Genomic DNA, 13,434 nt, shown 5'->3' on the forward strand with positions numbered 1-13,434 from the left:
AATGTTTTTTGGAGGGGTATGAGGTAACTGTATCCATTCTATAATGCAGATAGTCTTATTCTTGCCAAATTCCTGTTGGCAATAATGGTGTAGCAAATACTGCCAGATGCAGCTGTTGTTCAGCACCTCTAGGTGGCGCATGCGGAAAGGTTTCGATGCTTCATCCATAAAATGCTGACAAAGTGTAGGGGAGTTCCACATGCTGTGAGGCAGGACAATCCACTGACATTGCTGGTTGGGCTGCAAATTGTTATATTGGCAATATAAAAGCAAACCGTTCCTGTCTGCTGGTGCCAGTGGGATGAAGATGGTTCAATGTGGCCGAAAGTCAATTGTTCAGAAATAAGCTGTTCAGAAACAAGCTGGTGCTGCGGATTTTTCTTTTGGTGGAGGCCACCGTTCTTGTCTGATTGAACCCCACCTAGACTGGATACTGGTGGGTTCCGGGATTTTTCTCATTGCTTGTCGAGCAGCAAGAGCAGTATCCCTCAATAAGATCTGCAGCAGTGTGGCTTGTACTGAAGCCTGAGCAAAGGGGCCATGCCCCATCATAGCATCCATCACATCTGCGAGGGTAAGATTAGGATTATTCCCTCTTGCTTGTTTAAATGGAGCTTGCAGTCCATTTGTCCTTACTGACAATTGCAGCTCTTTCAAGATTTTAAAGTCAAAAGGTTGGTGCTGGGCTTGAGTTCCTGCTGGAGCACCAGGGAATGCCATGGTATCCTGAGATAAGGAGCAGGCAAGGACTGCACGTTGAAAAGGGGTAGCTGGTTGTGCTGCTGAAAGAGCAGGGTCATTCCCAGCCAGACCATGGTATTTTTGCAGGATTGGGTCCTCTGGTGAGGAACTGTAGTCTGGAGGTTTGGGATCTGGGGCTGCAGGCAAAGCCAGTATTGGAACAGATGCCAGCACAGCAGGCTGAATTAAAGAAGCTGGAGGTTGTGTTGGCAATGCAGCCAGGGAGGTATTTTTTGGTGATAAAGAACCCATAGCATATCGAACCTTGCACCAAGCATTTAAAATCCGAACACCAATGCTGGGGAGCCCATGAAAATGTTCACCAATCTTGTCCCAATGTTTTATTTCCCATGTTCCATTCAAAGGGAAACAGGGACAATGTTCATCAATAGCCAGAATGAGCTGTATCACATCACCATCAGGAACTTCCAATTTGTTGGAGGAGAGGAGAAATTTTAAGTCTTTTAAAAATTTCTGTTGTGGAGAAGATAGGGAGCTACCCATGTCTCTAAAATCTTGATAAAAAAGAAGAAAAGGGATCGGACTCACCCTGGGATCTTTTTTAAGATGCTTCAGCGCTTTGCAATCCTTGCCGGACGTAGGGGGCCGATGATATCCACTGCTTGGATCGAAAATCCTCTCACAGTTTCTGTTAGAATCCTCTTAGTCTGCCTCAGACTGTTTGCTTAAGTTGCTTCTTTTTTTCTCTTTTAAAAACCTCAGTCATATTTATTATTATTCAGCCTCACACGGGGCACCACTTGTCGGGCCAGCCGTTACAAGTGGCACTTCTTTAATATAAAATAAAGACATAGAGAGCGAGTAATATTCCATAATAAGAGAGCGAGCTCATTGAGACTTCTCCTCTCCTCCGATCACTTTTTATTATCCTTTGTTCTGTCCAGCCGCATGGCTGCATTCCAATGTCTCACGTTACCTCATCCGGTCAAGCTTTAACCCACCCACAAACGATATAGGGTTACACTGCCCAGAGGGGGGGGGGAACATAACTCCTTATAAGGTCAATGCATTCCAATGCATTGTAAAGCTCAGAGTGCTGGTCAGCTGAGGTCAGGGGGCACCCTGCAATATTGCAAGCCTTTACCATGGCTTTATGACTCCCACAATCTGCAGTGATCATGGAGCCCAAGAAAATAAAATCTCTCACTGCCTCCATTTCTTCCCCTTCTATTTGCCAGGAGGTGATGGGACCAGTGGCCATGACCTTCGTTTTTTTGATGTTGAGCTTCAGACCATATTTTGCGCTCTCCTCTTTCACCCTCATTAAAAGGTTCTTTAATTCCTCCTCACTTTCTGCCATCAAGGTTGTGTCATCTGCATATCTGAGGTTGTTGATATTTCTTCCGGCGATCTTAATTCCGGCTTGGGATTCATCCAGCCCAGCCTTTCGCATGATGAATTCTGCATATAAGTTAAATAAGCAGGGGGACAATATACAGCCTTGTCGTACTCCTTTCCCAATTTTGAACCAATCAGTTGTTCCATATCCAGTTCTAACTGTAGCTTCTTGTCCCACATAGAGATTTCTCAGGAGCCAGATGAGGTGATCAGGCACTCCCATTTCTTTAAGAACTTGCCATAGTTTGCTGTGGTCGACACAGTCAAAGGCTTTTGCATAGTCAATGAAGCAGAAGTAGATGTCTTTCTGGAACTCTCTCGCTTTCTCCATAATCCAGTGCATGTTTGCAATTTGGTCTCTGGTTCCTCTGCCTCTTCTAAATCCAGCTTGCACTTCTGGGAGTTCTCGGTCCACATACTGCTTAAGCCTGTCTTGTAGAATTTTAAGCATAACCTTGCTAGCGTGTGAAATGAGTGCAATTGTGCGGTAGTTGGAGCATTCTTTGGCACTTCCCTTCTTTGGGATTGGGATGTAGACTGATCTTCTCCAATCCTCTGGCCACTGCTGAGTTTTCCAAATTTGCTGGCATATTGAGTGTAGCACCTTAACAGCATCATCTTTTAAAATTTTATATAATTCAGCTGGAAAATGCAGGTTGAAGAGGTTAGTTTAGAGACCATAGAATCATGGAATTGTAGAGTTGAAAAGGACCCTAAGGGTCATCATCCCTAACCATTGGCCATCCTGTCTGGGGTGATGGGAACTGGGGTCCAAAATAACTGGAAGGTACAACATTAGCTATCCTTTGATTTAGACCAGGGGTCAGCAAACTTTTTCAGCAAGGGGCCGGTATACTGTCCCTCAGATCTTTTGGGGGGCCGGACTATATTTTGAAAAAATATATAAACGAATTCCTATGCCCCACAAATAAACCAGAGATGCATTTTAAATAAAAGCACACATTCTACTCATGTAAAAACACGCTGATTCTCGGACCGTCCCTAGGCCGGATTTAGAAGGCGATTGGGCTGGATCCGGCCCCCAGGCTTTAGTTTGCCTACCCATGTTTTAGACTTTCTCCATGCCCCCCAGATCGTGTAGATTAAGAAAATCAGAGATTCACAAATTGGGCTAGCCACATCACCCTCCACATTAGTTGACTGGATTTCTGCCATTTCCTTTTTTTTGCTGCAGAGAATCACACAAAGTGCATAACCAGACAGGCTGAACAGATGCTGCCACATTTGGCCCAATTGCATTTCCAGACCCAATTCAAAGTGCTGGTGTTACCCTTTATCGCTGTAACCAATGGAAGTTGATAAGCATTTCATGTGTCGTATCCAATGCTAGTCCTCCTCAAAAGTAGTCCCATTGAAATTAATGCTTTTAGATGTTTCCAATCAGTTTAATGGGTCAACCTTGAGTAGGCCTAGCATTGAATACAGTCCCATCAATCACAATTTGTAGCAAACGTAGATTTTATAAAGCATTGCGAAAACTTCAAAGGAAGGGCAGAGGTGATCTTTATAAGGAATATTGTCTTTTCCAGATATTCTGCTTTGATTAGCAGATATCTTGTCTCTTATCCATGACTCTAGAAGATGCTTTAAAATCATGCTTTGAGGGTGGGGGGAGCAAGGATCCTGGAAGAAAAAGAAAACCATAACATTAAAAAAAAAGACATTAAGTACTGCTAGTGCAGTGGCAGAAGAGATCATCTAGAAATCCCCCAGAGGCAGAATATCGGCTAGTCTGAAAAAAGATTCAGCCCAAGAGGTGAAAACAGTGATTGAAAGCAAGTGAGTGGGAGGGTGTGATAATGGTAAGGTGGCTTCTGCAATTGTTGCTCAAGCTGAGTAGCTGTTTTGTCGCCTGTGTTGTACTGTTGAAATCAATTATGCTAATTGTGTGAATAAGTGCTATTAAAAATAACAAAGGGTTGCAGAATTTAGCCCTACCCTGTGGTTCCAGTAATGCAGCTATAATGATCATTTATTGGCACAATCTAAATAAATAGTGTGTGGATCCGCAAAAGGAGCGGCGTTCTGCTATGCCTGCTACCCATTTATCTTCGATAAGTGATGTACACAATGCAGCTGCGTAATGTGTCAGTAGGCAGAAACATTCTAGTATGCATTATATGTTAGAGCATAGGAAGCTTGCCTTTAGACCAGGTCAGACCCTTGGTCCATCTAGCTCAGTGTTGTCCACACTGGCTGGCAGAAACTCTTTGGGGTTTCAGACTGGGGACACTGGAGATGACAGGCGTTGAACCTGAGACCTTCTGCACTCCCTTCTGAAGTCTTTGAACGTAAAGGATAGAATGTTGTCCTGAATAGGCAGGTCTGGTCCCACTTCTGACACCCTGTTGCCTAATTCAGGCTCCATGCAGGTGTGGGTAATGTAGCAAGCATGTCAACAGGGGTTTATAGCACTCCCTGGCAGGGTCCTAAACCCCCCCCCCAGGCCTCTTGCAGCATTTCTGCCAATCCAAGGGGAAGAAGATGGATAGAACCAACTAGGTTGTACAGTGGTACCTCTGGAGCCCCGTTCCGGAGCCCTGTTTGCATCCTGAAGTGAACGCAACCTGCGTCTGCGCAGGTCACGATTTGACGCTTCCGTGCATGCATGTGATGTCATTTTGAGCATCTGCGCATGCGCAAGCGGCGAAACCCGGAAGTAATTCGTTCCATTACTTCTGGGTCACCGCGGAGCGTAACCTGAAAATGCTCAACCTGAAGCATATTTAAGGTATGACTGTACTTTATGGGGCAGCACATAGCTAAGCCGCTTGCCTCCTGATTGCAACGCAAAGCTCACCAACTTCTCTTTCGATGTCTTAACTTTCGGCACAGATATCAAAGGAGCTCAAGGTGGCATTCATGGTTCTCCCCTTCCTCATTTAATTCCCTCAACAACCCTGTGAGGTAGGTTAGGCTAAGAGGCAATGACTGGCACAAGGTCACCCAGTGAGCTTCGTGGCTGAGTGGGGATTTGAACCCTGGTCTCCAAGGTCTGAGTCTAACACTCTAACCACTGCACCACGCTGGTTGAAAACATTCCAAAGTAGTTTATGGAAGGCCACCAAGGCCTTTAGAAAAGGCAGGAATCATTGAATTGTAGATTTGGAAGGGGCCACGAGGATCATCTTGTCCAGGCATGTCCAACCAGTAGATCTTTTGCCCAACATCGGGCTCGAACCCACAGCCCTGAGATTAAGAGTCTCATGCTCTACTGACTGAGCTAATAGGGAGTACAGATCTTTTCTTACTCAACCAAGCACATGCTGTTATCATTGTATGTGGCGCAAGTAAATGCTGCATAGGGGGTTATTGATCATTTAAATGTCATCCCCAAACGTACACCTCAGCCTCTAAATATTAATAAATAAAAAACTATTAAGAGTAATTGCCATCCTGCTGATTCTCAACAACCAATTGTTTTAGCTCTATTATTATCTGCCTGTTCTTTAAACAATTTAGAAAGAAAAATGCAATTTTATATCGATCTTTTTTTCTTGTTCCATTAAAAGGAATTGATTTGCTTCCCTTGTATAGCATCAAGCCGAAATTAACCTGACATTCACGGCTTGAGAAAAGAAGGCATCTTTTGAAGAGGTTGGGGCCCCCGTAGTGGTGTTGCTGGGTGAGAGATTCGGGAACATGCTTTTGTTCACTGCAGGAAACTTTCAGGCTGATCCCAAGACTCACTGCGCTGGGAAATGAAATGCTAAGAATAAGCCCTATCAAACACTCTCCTGGCGTAATCTCACCCAGACATGATGACATGCAAATGCTGCCTCTAGGGGTGGGAGAACCCCTCAATTTTGGTTTCTCTCTGTTTCTTATTTCCCCCCCAACCTTAAAGTTCTCCACATTTCCACATCAGTTTGTGATTTAAAAGAAGAAAAAGCCTCATGAAAATTCATCAGCTTTGTAGTGTGACTGTCTCCTGGTGTACACATGACTTTATGTGTACAAAGCAATCTCCTCTAATCTAAAAAATCTTTGTGTGTTATTTTCACTAAAATATGCATTTATTGAGCACATTTTGTACCCTTTCCTGGCTGGTGAACTGCATTGCAAACTTCAGAGGTGGGTGTGCCTTCTGAAGGATGGCTGTATTTTGACTCTGGTATTGTGCTTTCACACACAAACATTCTCCTCCATCCTTAGTTATTGTTGCGATGTTGTTGCCCGTAAACACAGAGAAGCCAAATCATAGGATCTGGGTGCCAGATCTGACCACTCCAGTGGCATTTTGGTCACTGAAAGTTTATGATCAAACAGCCACTTCTTGTAATGTAGTGAAATTTCTTTTTGGTTTGTTTGGCTTGGTGGTTTTCTACTTGTTTCAGCCAAGCTATGCCCTCTTGCCCCCACACTCTGACTTCAGCTGATCGCTGCTGCTTTGCCTACGCAGGTAGATTTCAAATGGGTCACCTGGTGTCATTGCAAACAGCAGGTGATGGAGAGGTGGGAAGCCTTGCCCAACAGGGAATGGGGGAAGATAAGGATCAGGCCCACAAACAGAATCCAGGATAATTCTCATTGGGAATATTGTACGCAGGGAGGGGAGGTTGAACTCTCCCCCACCCCATGCTACTATTAGAAAGGGGAGTTCTCACTGGCTCCAACTTCTTTTTTAAAATGCTAGCGTGATTCCAAATGGCATGCTCAATGTCACATGGAATCACTCATTTTTAGGACTCATTCAGATCTAGCACTAAACAAGTGGGACTGGGCAATAAACGATGGTTTGTTAAAACAAGAGAGCTTCATAAACCATCATTTAGCACCGTATCCAGACAAGGTCTTAACACTGGGCAGCGTATATTATATTTTAGTAGCATGATAAAACCCGTTTTCGGAAACCATCTTTCTGAGAATGATTCATCCTCCTCCATTCAATGAATATTTTCTAACATTTCCTAAGATAAAATGCTTCATATGAACGAACAGAAATTACAGGGGTCTCTGACATCCTACTTTAAAAGATATTGGTTTCTCATTGGAAAAAACTGTTACTCCCAAAAACAAACACCCAACCCATCAAGGATGGGAAACCTGTGGCTCTCCAGATGTTGGGCTTCGTCAGCCCCAGCCAGCATGTGTCAGGGGGTGATGTGAGTTGGAGTCCAGCCACATCTGGAGGACCAGAGGATCTCCATCCCTTATACATCAGGCCCCACTGTGGGATCTCACTTGAATCTAGAGTTCAGTGACTCTTAACCGAGCAGACTGGTATCATGCACGCTAAAGTGAAATAAGTTGATCTCTTCCTAATGTAGGGGAACAACCATAGCTCAGTGGCAGAGCACACACTTTCTGTGCAGACAGGCCCAGGTTCAGTCACCAATATCGCCAATCAAAATGGTGCTCCTCAACCATTTTGAATTGGGCACCACCTATGGGCTTAATTAATCTTCTGAACTTTGCTTTCCCTGTTTATAACAGAAAACACAGAATTATTACATCAGATTACTAGCACAAGACAATTTTATATTTTGTAGACAGAAATAAATAAAATAAATTTAAAAATTGACCAGTAGCACCTTAGAGACCAACTAAGTTTGTTCTGCGTATAAGCTTTCGTGTGCATGCACACTTTTGCAGATACACTGAAACAGAAGTCACCAGACCCTTATATATAGTGGGAGGGTGGGGTGGGGTTTTTCTCAGAAGGGTAGTAGGAGATGAGTGATTGACTCAATGGGTATGGTAAACCTGTTGATGACTGTTAACGACTATAATTATTCCTACAGGGAAAAGCAAGGGATAGTACAGTGGTACCTTGGGTTACAGACGCTTCAGGTTACATACGCTTCAGGTTACAGACGCCGTTACCCAGAAATAGTGCTTCAGGTTAAGAACTTTGCTTCAGGATAAGAACAGAAATTGTGCTCCGGCGGCGCGGCGGCAGTAGGAGGCCCCATTAGCTAAAGTGGTGCTTCAGGTTAAGAACAGTTTCAGGTTAAGAACGGACCTCCGGAACGAATTAAGTACTTAACCTGAGGTACCACTGTATGCAGATTACAAAAAATAGCTTTAGCATATGTAATGAGACAAGAATCCAATATCTCTATTCAGACCAGGTTTCTCCATAGTTTTCAGTTTAATAATAAGTTACTAAACTTTAGCATGCACACAAAAGCTTATACCCAGAACAAACTTAGTTGGTCTCCAAGGTGCTACTGAACAATTTTTTAATTTTTTAAATTTATTTCTACTGCGTCAGACCAACGCGGCTACCTACCTGAATTTATGGTTTGTTTTTTCATTAATAATGTCTCTCTGTGTGTTTGTACGTACATACATATTGTATCTATTTACACATTTTATATTTATTGTGCCTACTTAATACATTTACTTTGTACAAAGATACAGTTCAAGGCTGCATTCACATGGAAATTTATTGCCGTTTCTTGATGTTTCCCTTATTACAATATGAACTTTCCCATGACCTAAAATCCACTTCCATAAATAGAACGGAATATAACACAAGTTTTGCAAATTTCTGTGTTATTTGTTTCCTGGAAAAAAAAATTCATTTGCAAATAGCACAGAAAATGGAGCATTAAACTTGCACTGCATTCCGTAGTATTTCCAGAAGTAGCTTTTACGTTGTGTGAAAGCTCAAGGATCATGGCAAGACCCAGTCCAAATGAAGAAATGTCCGCCTCTCTTTTGAGATCCTTCTGAGTTATTTTGCAAGGCAGAGTGGGGTAGGACTATTTTTCCTTCTTAATTCAGAAATACTAAGTTCTGTCATTCTTGTTTTTATTGGTGTTGCCCTTGGGAACAGATTGCTAAGGATGATAAATTGAAGAAATTGAGGCTCTATAAATAGAGATTTATTACTTGCCTGTCTTGTTTGTCTGTTTTCTAAAAATGAATCATTTCCCCCCCTCAAAAAAAAAATAGGGGATCAATTAATGATTTCCAAACTCTCCAGTGTGCCCTCAGAAAATGTTTGCTAGTGCTTAAGTCTGATTCATCTTTTTCTGGCACTCTAATAAAATTATAATGCTGTGGGTTGCTGTTGTTTTCATCTGTGCATAGAAAATTCCACTCCCAATTTTGGTAGCCCTAATGCTGGAATAATTTGGTTTGAGGATCACCTCTGAAAAATTCAAGGCTAAATGGGGGTGGGGGGGGGAGAGAAAGGAAACAAATATATGTATTTGAAAAGAGATCACCAGGTCCTTGAAAAATACAGAGCCACAACTATTTTGCAGATCACTTTAAATCGCTCCTCCCCTGAGATGGATGACAGCGGAGGAGAAAAATTGACCCAAATCCTTATTCTGTGCATATCAGGAAAGCTCTGGGATTTTGGTGCAAAAGCGGCAACCGTTTGCAACAGCTGAGAGAGTGGCGAATTTGTGAGAGAGAAGTAGTGATATCTTTGCTTTCCTAAGCCTAATTTTAGACTCGCCCAACCATGTGCGCACACCTCGTCAGCTCCCTAGCCAGCTAGCAACATAAAGCTTCACATTCCGTTAGGTATTGCATGGAGTTTGCCATCTAGCCTAATGGATCTTGCTCGCCCATAACGGCCGCCCTGCTAAGCATTCAGTAACTGACAGTTTCCTCTCAGAAATTGGAATACTTGTGAACATTCCATGACATTTCTGTTACATGACCTCAGCTGAGGTCTTCATGGGAGTCCTCCCCCCGCCCCATTTTCTTACTTCCCATTTAAAGGCAGCATGAGAGGGAGTAGCAGGGGAGCAAAGAACCTTCCTAGCAGTGTTCAAAATTCTTCCTGGTGTATGATCGGAATCTCCTTTCTTGTAACTTGAATCCATCGGTTCGAGTCCTACCCTCCAGATCAGAAGAAAGCAAGCTTGCTCTGTCCTCCATGTGACACACCTTTAGATATTTCAATGTGCCTCTTGTGACTCCTCACAGTCTCCTCCAATCCAGGCTGAACATACCCAGCTCCCTCAACCGTTCCTCATAAGGCTTGTTTTCCAGACCCTTGGTCTGCACACGTTCCAGCCAGATGCCTCTGCTGTTGGATTCCAGCTCCTGTTTTTCTTTATTTTAATAAATGTATATACAGTGGTACCTCGGGATGCGAATGGGATCCGTTCTGGAGCCCCATTCGCATCCTGAATGGAACGTAAGATGCGACGGCCTGTCTGCGGGTTGCGTTTTGCCGCTTCCGCGCATGCGCGTGATGGCATTTTGAGTGTCTGTGCATGCGCGAGCGGCGAAACCCAGAAGTAACGCACTCCGTTACTTCTGGGTTGCCGCATATCGCAACCCGAAAGTGCTCAACCTGAAGCACATTCAACCTGAGGTATGCCTGTAATGCTGAATGCCACAGTTTCTAAGCCAAACACAACAGGGGATGCAGGAGGGACACCGCAGCACAAAAGCGGTAGCAATGACTGGGGAAAACGTACTTTAAATGCCTGCCGAAATAAGTTCAAAGCATGGGGAAGTTCAGCAGGGAGGGAGTTTCTGATCTCCGCCTTGAGGGAATTCCACACACCCTGCATTGATAAGTGTGTGGCTCCTGGTGGATAAAGGCCAAAGCATGGGTGCCACAAACAATGACACCCAAAGACCTCAGGCAGGGATAGAAGGCATCAAATGGTCCTCAACGTATCCTGGACCCAAGCTGCATTCAATGACAAGGCCCTTTGCAACCAGCCCTCCTCCCAACATAGCCAATAGTCAGTGCTGCTACCCTGGGGAAAGTGAGACCAGCGCCTTCCCTCCCAAGGCCATGTCTCTCATTGATGATTGCTTAGGCGGAAGGGAGGGGGGAGCTCCGCCGGCTGAAATGTGATCCGAACTCGTCCCCTCAGCCCACCTGCCCTGGTACAGCACTCTGCAGATGCCCTGACTCTGTTTTGTTTCCAAACAGGCAAAGCCAACCACAATGTACAGTGGGATGAGGACTCCGTAGAATACATGCCAGCAAACCCAGTCAGGATCGCATTTGTCTTGGTTGTTCATGGCAGAGCTTCCCGGCAGCTGACGCGCATGTTTAAGGCTATTTACCATAAAGACCATTTTTATTACATTCATGTTGACAAGGTAATATATCACTGGTTATAAATTGCCTGTCTCGCCACCTGTCAATCTGCCCCTCTCCATTGCTTTTGCCCATCTCCCTCCTTTTCCTTCGTCATCTTTAATCTCCATTTTTAATGTCACTTATTGTGTGTGTTTCCCCCATACATCATGGTTTATGTATGTGTATCTCCAGCCTTTCCTCCTCTTCACTGTGTCCATCCATCCCTTTTATGTATCCCAGGTCCATTTCTACCTGTAGTATGTGTACAATGCTAACTGATGAGCCGTTCCAGCAGGCATGGGGAACTTGCGGCCCTACACATCTCGGACTACAACTCCCATCAACCCTCACCATCAACCTTGTTGGATGGGGTAGATGGGAGTTGGAGTCCAGGAACATCTGGAGGGCCATGGGTTCACCACCACCCCTGCCATTAATGGCTCAGATACTAATTGAAAAGAGCTTCAGCTCTCCCCACACCAGATGGAAGAGAATTAAAAGGGGGAGTCTTCTTCTTGATGCTTCCACATTAGTTTACACTGAACAAATGGATTTGGTCTGTGATAAGACTTGTAGAAGAAGGTGAAATAAATATTAATGGTGCATCCTTTGCACGTCTACTCAGAAGTAAGCCCCACTGAGTTCGTTGGGGCTTGCTCCCAGTTAAATGAGTTGGAATAACACCTGTTTACCTGAGAGTGAGTCTGGTTGAGTGGGGCTTACTTCTGACTGAGGTGACATGCCTGGAATTTCACAGCAATTGTCGCTTTCGTTAGAACACTATTTTCTGTCAGTGTTTGTTTTTTGTTTGTTTTTTAAAAGGAAAGGCTTCTGGCCTCCCTTTGTCGCCTCAGCCTGGTCCTCAGACCCTTGTCGGCATAAAAGAGTGCATGAGAAAAGTATCCTTACAGAGTACTTTCTGCTTTTATTCTTAAAAGTCTTTCTGCAAAAGCAACTGACCAACTGTAAACACATCAACACTACCAGCTTTCACCAACCAACCCAACACTAAACTAACATTTCTCACTCTATATATACAACCCGGTGCAGGTCGCTGACTCATGCTGACCCAGCTTTTTTAAGCATTAAAGAAACAGCAGCCATTTTAGCCGTGACATTTTCTGTACAAACCCCCACTCAGCATTCTCTCTCTCTGTAAAACAGTTTAAACTATTCCGAGAAATGTGTGAACTTCAAATTATTATTATTATTATTATTATTATTATTATTATTATTATTATTATTATTCCTACTATTATTTATTAGATGCCTTTCAGCAAACTCCTGTAGGTAACATTCAGGGTCCCCATTTTCACATAACTGTGAGCCACAAGGAGAAGCAAACCATGGTTTACCAAAACCACAAGAAGCTGCCTTCTACTGAGTCAGCCCAGTGGTCCATCCAGCTCTATATTGTCTGCACTGATTGGCAGTGGCACTTCAGAATTTCAGGCAGGGTACTCTTCCTGCCATATTTGGGAGATGCTGAGGACTGAACCTGGGACCACTGTGTGTAAAGCAGGTGCTCTACCACTGAGTTAGGATGCTTCCTTGTGTGCCTCTTCCACGAGAGGTCTGGAGTGTGACCACACAAGAACAGGCCTCTTCTGTGGTGGCTCCCCACCTTTGGAATGCTCTCCCCAGGGAGCCTCACCTGGTGCCTTCATTTTTATTTTAAAAAATAGTTTTTATTGGGGGGGGGGTTGTGTTACAAACAGGGAATGCTGCATCTGTTGTCTCCACTTTCAGTTCATTGTCCTTTTCACAGTTTGTTTGGTAAGAGTCATAGACACCTTACATCTTTAGGTGCCAGGCAAAAACATTTCTCTTTTCCCAGGGCTTTGGCTAATTAAACAATCTAATCAAAGCCCTAAACGGCCTCGGTCCTGTATACCTGAAGGAGCGTCTCCACCCCCATCATTCAGCCCGGACACTGAGATCCAGCGCCGAGGGCCTTCTGGCGGTTCCCTCATTGCGAGAAGTGAGGCTACAGGGAACCAGACAGAGGGCCTTCTCGGTAGTGGCGCCCGCCCTGTGGAACGCCCTCCCATTAGATGTCAAAGAGATAAATAATTACCTGATATTCAGAAGACATCTTAAGGCAGCCTTGTTCAGGGAAGTTTTTAATATGTAACGCTGTACTGTTTTAACACTGATTGGGAGCCGCCCAGAGTGGCTGGGGAAACTCAGCCAGATGGGCGGGGTATAAATAATAAATTATTATTATTATTATTATTATTATTATTATTATTATTATTATTATAATCTATGGCATTTGAAACTGTGTGAGGGAGGTACTG

General features: G+C 44.0%; 1 protein-coding gene across 2 annotated transcripts in view; it reads left to right on the top strand.

Moving 5' to 3' along the window:
• Positions 1–13,434, top strand: part of XYLT1 (xylosyltransferase 1) — a 166,907-nt gene that overhangs the window by 111,102 nt on the left and 42,371 nt on the right. For both annotated transcript variants that reach the window (XM_028707063.2, XM_028707062.2), the window contains one exon: positions 10,982–11,154. In XM_028707063.2, coding sequence (XP_028562896.2) covers positions 10,982–11,154 — 173 coding nt within the window. The remainder of the gene's footprint in view (positions 1–10,981; positions 11,155–13,434) is intronic.

This window comes from Podarcis muralis, chromosome 14 (genome assembly GCF_964188315.1).
Source record: "Podarcis muralis chromosome 14, rPodMur119.hap1.1, whole genome shotgun sequence".
NCBI classification, from domain to species: domain Eukaryota; kingdom Metazoa; phylum Chordata; class Lepidosauria; order Squamata; family Lacertidae; genus Podarcis; species Podarcis muralis.